We start from the raw sequence: 17,701 nt of genomic DNA on the forward strand, positions 1-17,701 counted from the left end.
TCGTCCCCTACACATGATCCTATTTAGGCAGGTGCTTTTACTTTGCAACCTTTACATGATACATTTAAGTTTGTATTTCATTTTACCTTACATAGGTTCTATTATTTCTATTATGCAGTTAAAAAAGCATGCACAAAAAAAACATAGTAAATTAAAAAGCTGACAGTTTGTTTACATGATTTACAGTTCAGTGTCTCATGTTTATTTTTTTTCTTGTTTTGTTCTGTCATGAGCTTCATTACTTTTATTGATCTTTTAAAGCAATCCAATTAAAACTCTTTGCTGCGCCTTCCCAAGAGTCTATTGGCTGAGGGGTGCTCTCAGTTCCCCAGAGCCCCGCCTCCATCTGTCAGGCTCTGCGTTGGTACAGCATCGTTGATGCACTGAAGTAAAATACTGCAATTTAACTTTCAACTCCAGGATTGGATGGACTTTCCTCGGAAAAAAAATATAAAAAAAAGATCCAGTGAGCATAACCCGCGCAAGGAGTACCAGAACATCAACGTTTTGAACATTTCCTCCTACTTTTCCTAAGCTCTTCTTTCTTACAGTATGAAGTGCAGTTATGGCAAGGAGTAGCAAGTCAGCAGCAAGGACCCTGGAGGATTTGACGCTAGATTCTGGTTATGGTGGAGCCGCAGACTCCTTCAGATCATCCAGTGCGTCTCTGTGTTGCTCAGAGGCACATGGGGGGAATTACTGGCATCTAACCGACTCAATGCACAGTCGACACAACAGTCTGGACACTGTTAACACGGTCCTGGTTGAGGACGCCGAGATCCTGGAGTGCAGCGGCCAGTGCGCTAAACTACCCGAGCTTGAGGATGTGCCGTGGAGCCTCGGGGAAGTGGCAAGCGCGCTGAACAAGGACGAGGAGATGAGCCTGCCGACACCTCCCCAGGACGTCCTGCTCAGGCTTTCACTGCTGGTCAGCCGCGTCCTGGTCAGGGTAGCCAAGGAGGCGCAGCGCCTGAGTTTGCGCTACGCCAAATGCACTAAATACGAGATCCAAAGTGCCATAAAGATCATCCTGTCATGGAGCGTCTCGATGAGCTGCATCGGCGCGGCCGTCAGTGCCTTGTCCATGTACAGTATGAGCACGGATGAGGATAAGTTCGGCCGCGGGAAGTCGGCGCGCTGCGGGCTCATCTTCAACGTGGGAAAGTTCTTCAGGTGGATGGTGGACAGCAGAGTGGCGGTCAGGATCCACGAGCATGCGGCCATCTACCTGGCCGCGAGCATGGAGGGCCTCTTCAGAGAGGTGTACGCGCGGGTGCTGCGCAGTGCGCTGCTGGAGCGCGACAACGGGATCCCTAAGTTCACCGTGGATATCGTGGATCAGGCCATCAACGGCGACGCAGAGGTGTGGGGGTCTGTGCAGCCCTGGCAACACCTGATCTGCGGGAAGAATGCGAGCGGTGAGTTATGAAGCCTGGAAGTTGGTGCAACAGGGTGTTCCTACACTTCATCACCTACCATACTCTTGGAACAATACATATATATATATACAGGGCCGTGCAGAGACCACTAAAGGGGCAGGTGCTCAAAAAAAAAAAAGGGCACATCTTATCGCATTTTAGGACAGAATATTAACAAAGTCACATAGCTTTCAGAGTTTAATGAACAATGATAAATTACAAAATTGTGAGACATACAATCAAAGCTAAGGGAAATAAGGGAAAGAACATAGAACTATGCATAAGTAAAATATTTTATTAGTAATTTCTTTCTGCAGGTCTATTTTGTTATAGGAAAGTATTACAATATTCAAACCTGCAATTTAGCCAAAGATGTAAATCAGAGCTGGACCAGCAGACATATTTTGTCTTTACAGAATTAAACTGTTGCATACAAGGGCACAATGCAACCTTTTAGTGTACTGTAATCTATAAAAAAGAATGTCTGCCTGGTTTGCTGTACTGACAGTGGAGATGGAGACGGTCCATTCAGAAAAGCAGAGCTGCTGCATCAAACTTTAACGTGGAACTGCAGAAAAAAAAGAACAAAACAAACATTTTATTAATGCATGTCACCATGAGAAAAGCCTACTCTGTTTGTGTCTTAGTGTATTTTGTAAGTACCTATATACATTTTCTTCAATCTTTCCTCTTCGTTTTTTCTTGTCAGTTTCTCTTTTCTTTTTTTCCTCATTGTCCAACCCAGTCTCATGGGAAAATGTGCATTGTCTCATCTTTTCTGTGTTGAGTGAAGGTCAATGTCTTATTTATTTCAGTCTCTTGCCTTTCTTTTTCCCCCAAACTAAATCCAAGATTATGATGCAAAAACTTATTTTCCGTCATGGTGATTTAACTGTTTAAAAACAAATTTCCAACTTTTAAGCATTTTTGCTATTTTTGTTCTCTTTTGTTCACAGCAGCAGTTTTCTGTTAGCCATGTCTTTAAAAATGTTAATAACCTCACTGTGAATGATTGGCACATCCTTCTCGATTGCCAACAAAAGAAGTTCTGACAACCAATCCTCCTTGCATAAGCTGCGCAGTTTTGTTTTCACCAGCTTCATACATTATATCTATCATATATCTATCATGGTAGTTCTGGATGAGTTCTTTTTCAAGATACATTTACCTAACGCTAGAATAAATGCAATGTACATCATGCAGCAAAGGAAATTAGAAAATCAGACATATATCCATTATGGAGATGATAGGTTTTTGATGGGCGATGTGCCCCTATTGCATAAGTAATACTGAAGAATGTCCTACTATCATTAACGACACAGGGAAGCTTTTTAGTTATCTTGCTTTGCTAGCAAAGTCATTAGCTAGCAGCTAGCTCATAGCACAAGAACAACAGCCTAATGTCTGTATGATAAAAATACTGAATCGATAGATAAGAACAGCTTTTCCTCACCTGGCTCTCTCCTCCCGCTCAGTAGTTCTTCAGAGAAAGGCGCGCCGCGTCCTATACTTTCCTCTGTGTAAACCGCTACTCTTTGCTAAAGTAGAGAAATTATACAACGTTCAAAGTTTTCCGTTGTCTGACAAGTAGGAAACCTACTCCAGTATTTTCACCAAAAATTATGTTTTTTAATTCACAAAAAAACTGTTCTGTAATCATTACAGAACAGTTTTTTGTGAATTAAAAAACATAATTTTCAATGTAAAAGACTAAAAGCACAGAGTAAATAGTGTTTTAGATCAAACAATACTGCATCATCCATGGGGCTCATTTGGTTTCACTTACATGTCTATTCAGGTTGACATTGGAGAGGCGGTGCAGACTGAAGACATAGCCATCCGTCCGATCATGGTTGATCTTGCTTAGGGCCAAATGAGCAGCGGCCACAGTGTAATGTGGAATGTTCGCTACCTTTAGCTCCGCAGTTAGCCGCCTTATCTGACTGTGCGAGAGGCAAGTGCGTCGTCACTGGCAAAAGGTCAAAGGTAACAATGTGACTGGAGGGCTTATTGTATTGTTTTTCTTGCCAAAAAAAAAGATAATAATAATAATTTCAGTACATGTGTCAAATAAAAAAAAAAAAAAAAAAAAAAAAAAAAAAGGGGCCAAAAGGGCAAATTGGGATCATGGAGCAAAAGGGGCAGGTGCTCAAGCCCCCTTAGCCCCCCCTCTGCACGTGCCTGTATATATATATATATATATATATATATATATATATATATATATATATATATATATATATATACATATATACACTTTTTTTATACACTCACAAAGGCAAAGGCGTTATGATAATATTCAATAGTGATGTGTATTTTTTTTCCAAAGCAGGGTTTTTTTGTTCTTATTGTTTCTATAAAGATGAATACAAATTTTGAACCTAATGCAGGCAATTGCAATGCTGCACATCGCAGGAGCACAAGAGTATGCAAGCAAGTAATGAATGACTAAGAAGGAATGTGATGTAAGAGAGGAGGGAAAAAGGTAGTTACTCTGTAACCACCTTGCCTCCCTTTATCTCCAGACACCATAGACACAACTGCCTGATATAAATCTTAGATTGTGTCCAGTTGTTTTTTTAATGTGCATACTGATAAGGATAGGGCCAATATTCTTAGAATCAGGGAGTCATTCTTAGAGCTTTTTTGGTGTTCAGTGATTTTACCTGGGGGTCGGGGGGGGGGTTTCATTCATTTGTATGTTGATTAGTACAGAAAGATTGACAGATTCTGTGTTCAATTCATTGCTTCAAATGTAAAAAACTGTGTATTTTACCTCGAGCTTCATCAATAAAATGTCAAACACATCTCCAACAAAAGCCTGCAAGGTAATGATGGATGCTCTCCTTGCAACAAGTTTACATAATGAACCTGTGTGCTGCAATGCATTATTCAATGTGATGTAAATAAAACAGCTTCAGAGTGAATGAGAGAGGGGTAGGATAGGCAGGAAGCTAGAAAGACTCCGACTGTTTTTATGAATCACTTAGAGGAACCTGTCATTTTGTTGTAAATGGTTGCCTTTACTGTTCCATTTGTTTTTAATGCCGGTTAGGGTAGAACACATTTCCATTTTTAACTAGTAGGAGCAGTGACATATTGTCAAATGTTTCTTTTGGATAGCTTGAGTTATTGTTCCACTGCTCACATATTATAACAAACTCTACAAAAACCGACAGACAAGTGCTCTGCAGTTGGATATCAATGCAGGATGGATATACTCATTGTTTTGCTTTGTTGCATCACCATGTGTAAATTTGCAGCTCACTTGGCCAGTGTCCAAGCCTCCACCTCTGGAAAAGGTCTGGACATAACTCATTAGTGCATGTGCATAAAACTCAAGTTATGTTACAGTGTCACATATTAAGAAAAACCCCTGTGCCAAGTACTTTTTTATAACAGTGGATTCAATACGGATATAGAATAGAACAAAATAGAATAGAGTAAAAAAAAAAAAATCCTTTATTGTCCCACAATGGGGATATTCTGGTGTCTACAGCAGTAAAAAGATTATAGAAAAATGGTCACACAAATGTGGATCTTAGAAAAAAATGTAAAAGAATAACATAATAATGAAGAGTTAAAGATAAACAACAAAATACTGTACTGTAAATGTACGATATAAAAAACTGTGCACCTGGAGAATAAATAACCAATATACAGCTATGCAAATTTTTACAGTAATGGATATTTGAAAATAGCAGCAACATCAGAGATGTTCAAAATGACAGCAGCATGTTATTTAACTTACTAAGATAGAAACTGTGCAAAATCAGCATGAATGTAGCAACTTATTGAGGTTGTTGGGAACATTGATGGTTATAAAGTCTTACAGCAGCTGGGAGGAAGGATCTGTGATAATGCTCCTTGGTGCATTTAGGGTGCAGCAGTCTGTCACTGAAGGAGCTCTCCAGTTCTGCAACAGCTTCGTGCATGGGATGGGAGACATTGTCCAAAAGAGATGTTAATTTAGTTAGGATCCTTTTGTTTCCCACCTCCTGCACTGAGTCCAGAGGGCATCCAAATCAGAGAGTTGGCCTTCCTGATCAGCTTATCTAGCCGCTTTCTCTCAGCTACAGATAAACCACTGCTCCAACAGAAAAGTCTTTAGGAGCGCCCCCTGCACTCCAAAAGACCTCAGTGTTCTCAGCAGGAAGAGTCTGATCTGATCTTTCTTATAGAGAGCTGTTGTGAGTCCAGTCCAGGTTGTTATTTAGATGAACACCTTGGTGCTTACAAGAGGTATTAATATACATTATAAAGGAAAAGGTTTCCTTGTTTTATAACCAGATATTAATTTCTCAGTTTTAAATTGCCGTTACTCATTGTTTTTGTTGGCTCACTTGTATGCTTTTTTTGGTTGATGCTATTTTATTTATTAATGTAACTTTTTGAGTTTTAGTCAAAGATCTTCAACTACATGCAGAGTAATCTAACACCAAACACACTAGGTTAGCATTATCGAAAATATTATGGATTTAAGAAAGATGGGAAATGTGTTTTTCCATTTCTATTTGTACTTGCTCTTAAGGACAATATTTTTACGAACTGTCACATTTGGTAAGTCAAATGTCCTGCAGAAACTTTGACGTATTTGCATTTTTTACTGTTTGTATCTCATTCAATTATTGCACCCAAAGTATTGTCCAAAATACATTTTTGATCATATTCTCCTTGTATTTAAATAAAGAGAATTATATTTTATTTCGTTTGTCTCGCCATAAAGGTTGTCTTGCCCCATTCACCTTGACAGTATTTCAGTTTACCTACATAGTACCATAGAAAAACTGACCTCAAAGCGATTTGGAAAGAAAATAGATCCAAGTTTTATCAAATCAGACCAACAATTAAACAGTTGGAGATTTAGCATCTTTTTAAAATTGATGTTGTTTTAAATCCAATTTTGCTCATATTGCCTATTGGCAAAAGTTTGTCAACAGCTTTGAGTCATCGGGTTTGCAGCAATGTCAATGACCAAGCAAGCATGTGATGAAAGTGGAAAGGACAGACCAGCTTTTAGTAGGAAGAAACCACCACTGGAGGTGCACTCATTGGGACATCCATTTTGGTGTTGTGTTGGCGTATTTTTTGTTGTGTGTATGTTTTTAATACTCGTACACACAAAAACATTTGCCATGTAAAAAAACATCCATATTTAATGGAGGCAGTAGATCTTTTAGTAGATCTACTGTAGATGATTTTGATTTCCGACCTTTGTGGATTGTGCTTCCACTGCTGTCTTTGATGTCTGACGTAGGTGTATCGCAATCCCTTCATAGCCTTATAGTTTATAGTCATAATAGGCAGTGGTTTCCAGTAAAACTTAGCTGCCAGTCAAGCAGTTTTCTGAGAAGAAAAAAAAAGAAATAATAATAATGTATATAATATCCATGTTACTAATCCCTTCACAGCCTTAAGTAATAATTTGATTACCAATGTTTTGGTTGAAGTTCAGCTTAAAGTCTTATTTGGTCGGAGTTAATAAAAATAGATTTTTTTTATTTGCAATATTCCAATAAACTAAATAAAATCTGTTAATGTTAGCTCTCAAGCAGAGACTGAACTGAACATTTTTTGCAAACTGTTCATGATTTAATCTCATTTTATGACGGCCCATAGCTGTTTCAAGAAAAGTAACCCTAGAGTACGATGCTGCCACCACTTTGCCTCTCCTTGCGGTGTACTTTCAGTAAAACTCTGATTTTCATACCTATCATAAATTTTAAATGTGTGACAATTGATTTAAAATATATTTTATCTCAAAACCCATATTGGCATGCAGATTATTAAAAATCAGACTTTGATGTGTAAGTTGAGTAAAGCACTTCTGTCTTGCAGCCCTGCCTTGAAGCCTTGACTTCCTTTGAAAAAGCAAGACGTTTTTTTTTTATGTTAGAGATTTTTGGGAAAACAAATTATGCAGATTTTCATGAATTTTACTACAGAATATCAGCAAAAAGCTATATGATGTATGACTTTTAAAGAGAAGAGCCAAAACCACTGTGATTTTCTGCAATAATTTGCAAAAGTTTTGCACTATATGGAAAATTGCAGACTTTGATCAAACTGGTTAATTGTTTGCTCACTAGTTGATTTAAAACATGCTTAGATTTGTTTTAAATACTAAATTCAAAAATAATCAAGCCTGGAGGTTATTGGAGCTGTAGTGTCCTTTGGCCTTAAGTGATCCCCAAAATTAAATTCTGCTTCAGCCATTTAACAACCATGGGTTAACTCTATATAAAACTATTCAATGCAAGTAAAATTACTGTAATTTAATTCAGTTTATTTTTTATCACTTTTCACAGCAAAAATCCTCTCATGATTAGGGCTGCAACTAACGATTATTTTAAAAATCGATGAATCGGCCGATTATTTTTTCGATTAATCGATGAATCGGACAAAAAAAAATTTTTATATTAACTTCTTTATTCCAAAATAAACATTTTAGACAGAACAAACAAGCACACAAGTACAGGTTGCTCATTAACTGTACTGGTGCAATATGAAAAATAAATGTTTGTGTTAAAACTACGCAAACTTACATGAGAAATTTAGCTGTACATCCACAAAATATAGGCTACTTTGTTTCATAAAGCGCAAAAAGAGACAGGCATTTTTGTTTTTTAAAGCCCCTAAGGGGTTCAAACAATAGGTCCCCCCATTTCAACAAATGAGTTTTTTTTAGACTAGAAGAGTTCTGCCTTTTAAGACAGGAAAGTATAGCAGTTAAAGTTGCTACTTGAGAAAATACTGAACCATAGAGATAAAAATAGCCCTGTGATTCAAATTATAAATTGTATTTGGAATAAAAATGAGAGAACTAGGGGTGGTAAAAAAAACACATCCTCCAAAGACAGATATTTACATGGGAATGTGGCAGATAATTAATTGACATATTACTGATCTTGCTGGATTTTGTTCTGCTTTACTTCCATAAATTGCAGGATCTTCTTTTCTTTATCTTTGCCAGAAGATTTAAACTTTAAAAGCCTTGCCCTCATAATTTGCAAGTTAATTTATTTATAAAGAAAATATAAACGCTGCTTAACCAAATTTAAATGAAATTAAAAGTAAAATAAGTAGCCAACCTTATCACTGTCTGTAACCTACTAACAAGGTAAGGAAAGCATCAGATGAGCGAACTGAGAAACTAACGTAACGTTTCCCCACTTTAAAATGAAACAAACATGGTTACTCATCCTGCTGATCAGCTCTCTTCACTGCCATTGAAGGCTCCAACGTGTTTTCTTTTCAGGTGCTGCGTCATAACAGTGGTGCTTCCGTGCCATGTTCATTTGTTTTTACAAAAGTTGCATGTTACGACTTTTTTCACTTTACAAAGCGCAGGCTATTTTAATTATTGTGATCAATTTGCGCCGTCAATCCCGGCGCATGCGCGCTTCATTTGCAGTCTGGACGCTGAGGGTAAACTCCTCACTAAAATCCTGCGGCTCTGACTCTGACTGCCGCGCTGAGAGGGATTCCTGTGGGAGAGGGAGAAAGGGGTTGGGATGGGGGAGGCGCCCCACGGCAGGCAAAAGCCGCCAGTGACACCGTAAAAAGTCGCCAGATTTGTCGCCAGTCGCTTTTTTGAAAAATAGTCGCTGGAGGGGTCTGAAAAGTCGCTGAGTTGGCAACACTGCAACTGCGGCGCTGACTCGCTCCGTCATATTTTTTTTTCTTCCCCCGGATGACGGCGGCGGCGGATGACGCATTAATCGCGCGACACAACTAATCGATGATTAAATTCGTTGCCAACGCTTTTAAAAGTCGATTTTTATCGATTTTATCGATTCGTTGTTGCAGCCCTACTCATGATACTTAAAGAACACTCCCCAGAAATCAAAATCTTCATTGTTAGGCTAGGGCACTTCATGTTGTGTTTAGGTAAATTACAATTTGTCGATAGATACTGGAGTGGATTATTTACGAACATGTATGTTAGGTGGTTTATTCTGAAATGGTTAGACCTCCTATATGCTTAAACTTCCTCTTGCTTTCATCTTCAGTGACAGAGAAAGCTAAAACAGTGTCATTTTTTTCTCCTCCTGCCAAAACCGAATCAGTAAGGCGGAGGCTGGATAGGCCTTAACGGAGCTTCTGCCCGCAAAATTGAACCCTCTATCGCTTCATTCATTCTATTTGTCTCCGTTTGCCAAGTGGGGGTTACTGCTGTGTGTTTTTTGTCTATTAGGCCATGATACTCGGGACCCAGCTTTGTGGGGAGGCTTTTATGAATATCTTTATTGCATCTCATCCACCAAAGACGATTTCCATTTCTGTGCTGTCAGAAATCCAATAAGGTTGTTACCTCAGTGGGTGCATTCATGTCTTGTCTTTATCTTAGTGATGAGGTTACATGGAAAAAAAAGTAGGTACACATCCTGTCCAGTAATCTTGAACAAGCAAATTCTTTACCTTCATCTGATAGATTATCATATTTTTTGTTCTTCTTTTGTTCTTTTCACAAAGTTTCATTATTTAAACAAATGGAAAACACAATTTTAAACCTTCAGGCAACATTCATAACTTTAAGAAATAATTATTTAGCACTTTAACACTCCTAATTAGGACTTTTCTAATAAAAAAAAAGTTTTTCTAGGTGAAGACTATATTCAATTTAGTTTCATCACTTACAGGGGACATGGACAACTGACAACTGATGGTCTCTTCATCATGACATGTTAGCAGGTGGGATCTGCTAAAAGCAAGTCTTTTTTTTCTACGATTGGACCTCTTAACGGAATGAATTGTCAATTGTGAGGATTTGAGATTCATTTGGATGATTTGAAGTATGATGCTAGGCAGCTGGCTCAGTGGATCTCCAAATTACAGCTCTTGTTGGGTGTTGCTAGACTGCAGTGTTCAGTATCTGTTAAAAGAGGCTTAAGGAATGAGCCAGGGTGTTTCAAGGGAAAGAGGTTTAAATACACTGAGTTTCAGAGTCGGTACGGAGACCAGCAAGGGTACTCATGCTAAGCAATCCCTATTTGTGGTATTGTGATACTTTGGTAGGGCAGCCAATAATGCTTTTCATTTAAGATAAATCTATCAGAGGTTTTTTATTTATTTCCAAAAAGTATTTGATTTATTTTTCAATAGGAATTATCTTGCTTAGGCATTAAAAACTACAAACAGAAATATTGCAATGCAAAATATGAACTACATCTATAAATTGCCCGACATCATATTACTATTTATGTATTTACAACCGAGTTTTAAGAATGCCAGATATGACAATAAGCTGTCAATATACAAGACTAGGTCTTAATTCAGATGGAGCAACGTTTAAAAGGGTTTCTATTATACCTTTAAGGCAAATGTAAAGGCAGACATTTTGATCACCGTTGGTTATTAACTGTCTTCCTTAGATGTGGCTAATCTTGACAGGCCTTTATCTATCAAATTAAATATGATTAAAACGTGATAAAGTCAAATTAGTTTGGGCTTTTGCACATTCTGTAGATGAACACATACAGGAACCAGGAAAAATGAAAAAAACAAAGCAGCTTTAAAAATATATCTTCTACATTAGCTGGTTTGGGTAGTGTGCCAATGGAATATCGTGGGTCACTTCAGCCTTTAAAGCCTTTCAAAACTAAGAACTGTCGCAGACCATTTTCACTTTAACATGTAAACAATATTTTCTCTAAATGCTATAACCCTTTTCCTTCATGGTAATGTACTGTCAAGGTGCATAAATATTTCAGCAATGATTTGAAAAGCACAAAAATAGTTTTGACCGTTGACCTGGCCTTCAAATGTGCCATATCTCAGCCCAGTCTAGCTTCTGTGGGATTTAATGTATGCCCCCATCTTCACAATTTACATTACCTGAAAGCTAGGGTGTAACTTTGTGATGAAAGTTGGTGGGGACACTCTAAGGGTTGACACAGACCCTTTCAATAGGGTTTGTATTTTCCAAAATTTACATCAAACATATATTTATTGAATGCTTTTCTATTGTTGAGAACACAAAATAACTAAAATACACTGATATTTAAATGTATGGGAAGTTTGACAATAATGTATTAAACAAAAGGATGAATAACAGCCGATTCCGATGCCAACTTCAATGTATCATGGCTTCCTAGTATGTACACAATTTCAGTTCCATCCATCCATCCATCCATCCATCCATCCATCCATCCATCCATCCATCCATCCATCCATCCATCCATCCATCCATCCATCCATCCATCCATCCATCCAGGAAAATGGGATTGATTGATGGTTTCCCTTTCAGCTACATCAGTGATTATCCTCCTTCAAAAGCATCAAAGTCAAATTTAGAAATTTGTCCCACATATTGCTGAGAGCCAAAGTCTGTGTATTGAAATTATTAGTGGGGACATGTCCACACCAGGCAAAAGTTGGTAGGGACATGTCCAAACCAGTCCTTTAGAAAGTTACACCTGTGCCTGAAAGATCTCCTGCTAAGATCTAGATACCATATAACAGTACCCCCCAACCTTTTTTTCTTTGTTCCGCAGAACGATTTAATGTAACAGAATATTTTCATGGGCCGGTCTGTAACTGTAGTGCTATTTGGTCAGTGTGGTAATGTTAAACATGCCTCTAAGATAACAAAATGCATAAAAACAACCTGCCAACTACTCACAATATCATTGAATCAGTGGAAGCCCTGGGGTTGCTTTGCTGCTAGTGGGAGTTTACAGCAGGCGGTATCACATGACCTACGCTGTTGTGGCTGACGTATGTCAATAACAAGCCATAGAAAGATGTAGTGGAAAACACCATTTAGACCTGACACATAAATCCTTTGGAAATAATGGAAGTTATTTTTTCTTTTTGTGTTGCCCTGTACCAAGTGGCACATGGAACGGTACCAGGCCGGGGGCTGGATGTTGGGGATGGCTTCTATATAAGAGAATGTCATTAGGGAGTTCGCAACTTGATTGTGAAAGCCGTTATTTATTTATTTTCCTTATACTATTTTACTGATTAGTGAACCTGATTGCATGTCCTAACTTTGGGGTACAGTTGCCAAGGAGTGATGAGGTCTGGAAAATACTTTAAAATTCTAGTAATTTCAAGAAAGAACTGTAAACACAGAAATGAAACAAAATCAAACATTTAACAAACACAAAAATGACACTAAAACACAAACAAACAGAACTCATGCAAAAAGGAAAATGCTGTCAAGGAGAAATGCTACAAACACAGAAAATATCAAAGTGCAGATGTGTTGCAAACACAAAACCTTCTGCAAATATATAAATGATGCTAACACAAAACACATGAAAAGATAAAATGCTGTAAATATAAAAACAATTGTAAGTTAGGAATTACTGTATACAAGCTCCTCATAACAGAAGTGCTCGAGAGCACCAGGAAGAGATGGTTATCAACAAATATGGTACCACACGTAAACTGTGGAATCCCATTTATGTTTTGCATATATGTGAAAAAACAAATTTTGCTCACACATTGCTGAGCTGTAAACTTGATCAGGTCATTCTCTGTCAGGGGGTTTGGTGGGTTAGAGACAACTTTTTGATATATTATACTACTTTTAGCATCTTAACTTTTTCAACTTAATAGACCACCTGTGTGAAGTATACTATAAATAATATTTAGAGTTAAAATTTTTATAATAATTGTTGTCATATTATCTTCTCATTTCAATAGAGCAGAACCAAATCTGTTTGCATGCCTTATTTGTGTGAGCAATCTTTGTAGATCACCTGCATTGCATCATTTATCATTTATTGCATGTGCAAAAAAATAAAAAATACATGTGCAAATTAGTGCTCCTTATTAAGAATGTTTAAATATCAGCCCCTTAATCTCACTGAGCATCTTCTTCATGTCTTTACCATTGGTCTGGTCCCATAAGAGTTGTTCATTGTGAATTTGTGTAGTTACACAGCATTTGCACCCATTGGCCACTATTCTCACCTTGACACTTGTCATTGTACAGAAGAGTCAATGAGGGCTTCAAAAAGTCTGTCTTTTAAATTGTATAATTTGTTGCACTTGTAAAGATATACATTTGCCAGTGAAAATAAATGCTAGAAATGTTGTCTGCCAAGTGTTAGAAGGGAATTTTTTGTGCAGAATTGTTTACATTTAGCCAAAATGGGGTTTTGAAGTATGAAAAGCCTGTGTAGGATTTTGCAACATTTTAATCATTGTTGTTTCTAGACTTCTACTAAGATTTTCACAAAACCTTTTTTTTTTTTGTTGTTGACAAATGTGAGACAGACCCTTCTGTTGTCTATTGATAAAATCACAAACAATGACCTATGGAAACAGAGGCTTGCATTGGTTTAGATGTTGTTCTGGGTGCTTTTGTGACCTTCAGGATGATCCTTAGATATGCTCTGGGAGCCTTATTCTGTAGGAAGGTTACTTCTAGAAACATCAACCTTTGTCCCATGTCTTCTCAACTTTGACAAAATATTCTCCCTGCGGTTAATTGAGCCAATAATGCACAGTAATGTTTTTGTAGCGCTTTCTAATCCTATAGATTTCAGTAAATTTTCTAAATCTTTTCAGCGTTTTCAATATATTATCCAAAACTCTAGAAAATGCAATGAAGCAATAAGGAATTGTGAAAAAAGTGTAATTTATCAGCTGTTTGGTTTAAGCTGCCCCCTTTGTATATTCATATTAGCATAACATTAAAACTGGACTTGCAACAGAAGGTCTAGAGGCCTGGTAAACATACAGTTATCCATATAAATAAAAAGAGAAATCCTTAATTTCAGGGATATAATGTTCATTGTCAGGAAGTTTAAAAATGTTATTACTCCTTGTAATGTGAAACTAATGGTAGGTGATCTGATATACAGAACTTTGTAAAATATGCATGAGTCTTTCTCTTTGCATTTTATCAATTTCAAACACACAAGAAAATGCTTGTTCTTGCCTGTTTCATGAATAGATATGCCAGGCTTAAACATTTAATCCATAATTACTGTATTCTATAAGGTCTGTTTTCACCTATTGCTGCAGTCACACTTTGGCACTTCCACCATATGGCAGCACCCCCCCACTTCTCACTACACACAAACCCATGATACGCGGCGCCATATAGGCATATACATCAAGATGTCAGGGGCTCCTCTCACCATGTCTGACTCAGTGTTGTTTGCAAGTGGGTGTTGGGTTTCCCTGCTTCAGCTCAGAGTTCCTGTCAGAACAGGAAAACTGCTCTGAATGGAGAAATATTTCATGTGGCTCCTATCAGAGCCAGGAGACAGGGATTCTTTAATATTCCTAAAGGTGTGTGCATGTCACAGAAAATGAATTTAGTGGAACGTTATATCCAGTGCTCAGGGATCTGTGTCACCCTGAGGACAGGTTTTCAATCTGACTCACAGTTGTGACATGACTTTCAAGTTCAGGCAGTTCAGATTTGGTTAAAATATTCTACTGATCTTTTTTTTTTTACTTTACCGTATTTTCACGACTATAAGGCGCACTTAAACGTCTTTTTTTCCCCTCAAAATGTGCGGTGCGCCCTATGGTGCGGTGCGCCTTATGTGTGTTGTAACTGCGACTTTTGAGACCACCTCATTGAGGAGATGATGAAAGAGTGGCTGAATGTAAGGAGACCAGGTGTTTTTTTTCCACCCCTCACCATCGCTGTTAATATGTAACTCCATGCGTGCCCATCTCACAGCTGATGTGAAAAACATGGGGAAACAAATTAACGCTGCTCGACATCGGTGTGAACCGGACCCAGCAGGTGCAGCAGAAGCAGCGAGTTTACATGCAAAGTCAATGGTTGACGCGCATATAGGTGCAGCAAAAGGTCCCGCAGCGCATTTTGGTGCAGCACGTCGGGAGCGTTTAAGCATCTGAAGCGCCGCGCTTCTGCTGCTCGAGATGGAAAAATTGAAGTTTTGCTGCTGGACGCGCCGCATCAACCAATCAGAGAAGCTGATCTGGGAGCTGCCAGCGAGACAGACAGCGCTCTGATGACATATGATATTAACGCAAATGGAAAAGGCTGGATGGATGCGTGGCTGAGGCAGGTGTATGTGAGAAGACTAGGTGGTTTTTTCCACGCATCACCATCGCTGCGTGCCCATCTCACAGCCGATGTGAAAAAAAGGTGAATCAAATGAACGCTGTGCTCGCCGTTATCCCGGGGGTCTGACAAAGGAACTTCAACCGCTCCATATCGGTGTGAAGCAGCCGTTCGAAGTAAGGCTGCGAGCGGCGTGGGAGCGATGGATGACCGACGGAGACCACAGTTTCAGGATAAGTGGAAGGCAGCGCCGGGCAGATTACGCCACAGTTTGCGGATGGATTGTAGATGCTTGGACTAAAGTGTCTGCTGGCTCTGTTGTTCAAGCTTTCGCAAAAGCCGGCATTATTTCTGAGGAGCCGCGCTGCACGGAAAGTGACTGACAGCGAAGAAGGGGAAACTGGCATGTCTGATTTAGCGCAGCTGTTTTATTCAGAAACAGAGGATGATGACTTTGATGGGTTTGATTAATACTTTGTAATAAATACATGAATAAAGCACAATCATACTCAGTTTTGCTCCCGCTGTATTTTTCTCCCTGAAAACTTAATTCAACAGCATCCCCGGCGCGTCTCCTCCTATTCATCGCGGTGGCTGGCAGGTGTTTTTTCATCTAAATAATCTAAATCTTGCAGCTATATTTGCTGTGATCAGTGGGAATAAAGTAGTTTTAATATGTTTTTAAGTGAGAAAGTCCACCTGAAAACTTAATAATTGCAGTCAGTTCATCCAGATTATCTATTTCTGTCGGAGGCGCTCAGACCCCCACATACCAGCGGTGCGCCGACAGGAGAAATCCTTTCGTTCACCGCGGCTGCTTGCAGGTGTTTTTTCATCTAAATAATCTAAATCTTGCAACTATATTTGCTGTGATCAGTGGGAATAAAGTAGTTTTAATATGTTTTTAAGTGAGAAAGTCCACCTGAAAACTTAATAATTGCAGTCAGTTCATCCAGATTATCTATTTCTGTCGGAGGCGCTCAGACCCCCACATACCAGCGGTGCGCCGACAGGAGAAATCCTTTCGTTCACCGCGGCTGCTTGCAGGTGTTTTTCATCTAAATAATCTAAATCTTGCAGCTATATTTGCTGTGATCAGTGGGAATAAAGTAGTTTTAATATGTTTTTAAGTGAGAAAGTCCACCTGAAAACTTAATAATTGCAGTCAGTTCATCCAGATTATCTATTTCTGTCGGAGGCGCTCAGACCCCCACATACCAGCGGTGCGCTGACAGCAGAAATCTCTTCATCAGCAGCCTGTAGGCTGGGCAGCCTGGGGTTCACCGCGGCTGCTGGCAGGTGTTTTTCATCTAAATAATTTTAGCTGCAGGCACCAGGATACCGGCAATAAAAGCGAACATATTCCGTCAGCAGGTTTCAGGATTTTAAGTTAATTTAGGAGTGACCACAGCGCTGTGTCATCTGCGATGTCTCTGTCTCACGGCCAGCTGCCAGGTTTGATTAATACTTTGTAATAAATACATGAATAAAGCACAATCATACTCAGTTTTGCCCCCGCTGTATTTTTAAATACGCAGTAGAGGTATTTAAAGGTAGTAGAGGACTTGTACCTGTATATAAAAAACGCGCCCTATAGTCCGGTGCGCCTTATGTGTGTGTTAAATACAGAAATGGGACACATAACTGAGAGTGCGCCTTTTAGTCCGGTGCGCCTTATGGTCGTGAAAATACGGTATATTTATGTACCTTGAAGTCAAGTGAACAAAGGTAGATAAAGAACATCAATTTGCAAACTTTTCTGAAAACTGATGTAATTATCTTTCATTTTAAAATTGTCAGATACTAAATGTGCATGAGGTGCACTGAGCAGACAAGTCTAACAACCTGCCAACATGCCTATTAGATATGCTTACTTTACTTGCGTGGAAAGTAACACTGAATTATCATGAAGTTTAGGCCCATTTTTCTTCATAGAATTGCTTCAATTCATCGAAGTTTTAAAGAAAATAGGCTTTGGGTTATTACCAAAAATCTTAACTTCAGTTACAATTTCAGGAAACACCCCATGTTTTTTTTATTAAGGTCACTCAAATTACTTTAAAAGTCTGCATGATATGCATAGTGGCACATTTCGGTGCACTGTTGCTTTGCGCAAAGAATGTTCTGCATGATTGTGTGTCTGTGTTGCCTTGCAACAGATTGTAGACTTGTCTAGGGTGCACCCTGCATCTTTCCCATAGACTGCTGGAGATTGGTACCGGCCCCACTGCGACGTTGATGGAATAATTGCGAGAAGCTGGATGGATGGACTGCATCA

At 38.8% G+C, this 17,701-nt stretch overlaps 1 protein-coding gene across 2 annotated transcripts in view; it reads left to right on the forward strand.

Annotated features, from left to right (window-relative positions):
• Positions 1 to 565: 565 nt before the first annotated feature.
• The window catches only part of btbd11b (BTB (POZ) domain containing 11b), a 112,562-nt gene continuing 95,426 nt past the window's right edge, over positions 566 to 17,701 (forward strand). For both annotated transcript variants that reach the window (XM_038305565.1, XM_038305566.1), the window contains exon 1: positions 566 to 1,418. In XM_038305565.1, the coding sequence (XP_038161493.1) occupies positions 566 to 1,418 (853 nt within the window). The remainder of the gene's footprint in view (positions 1,419 to 17,701) is intronic.

This window comes from Cyprinodon tularosa, unplaced genomic scaffold (genome assembly GCF_016077235.1).
Source record: "Cyprinodon tularosa strain WSP-4 unplaced genomic scaffold, ASM1607723v1 ctg56, whole genome shotgun sequence".
NCBI classification, from domain to species: Eukaryota; Metazoa; Chordata; class Actinopteri; order Cyprinodontiformes; family Cyprinodontidae; genus Cyprinodon; species Cyprinodon tularosa.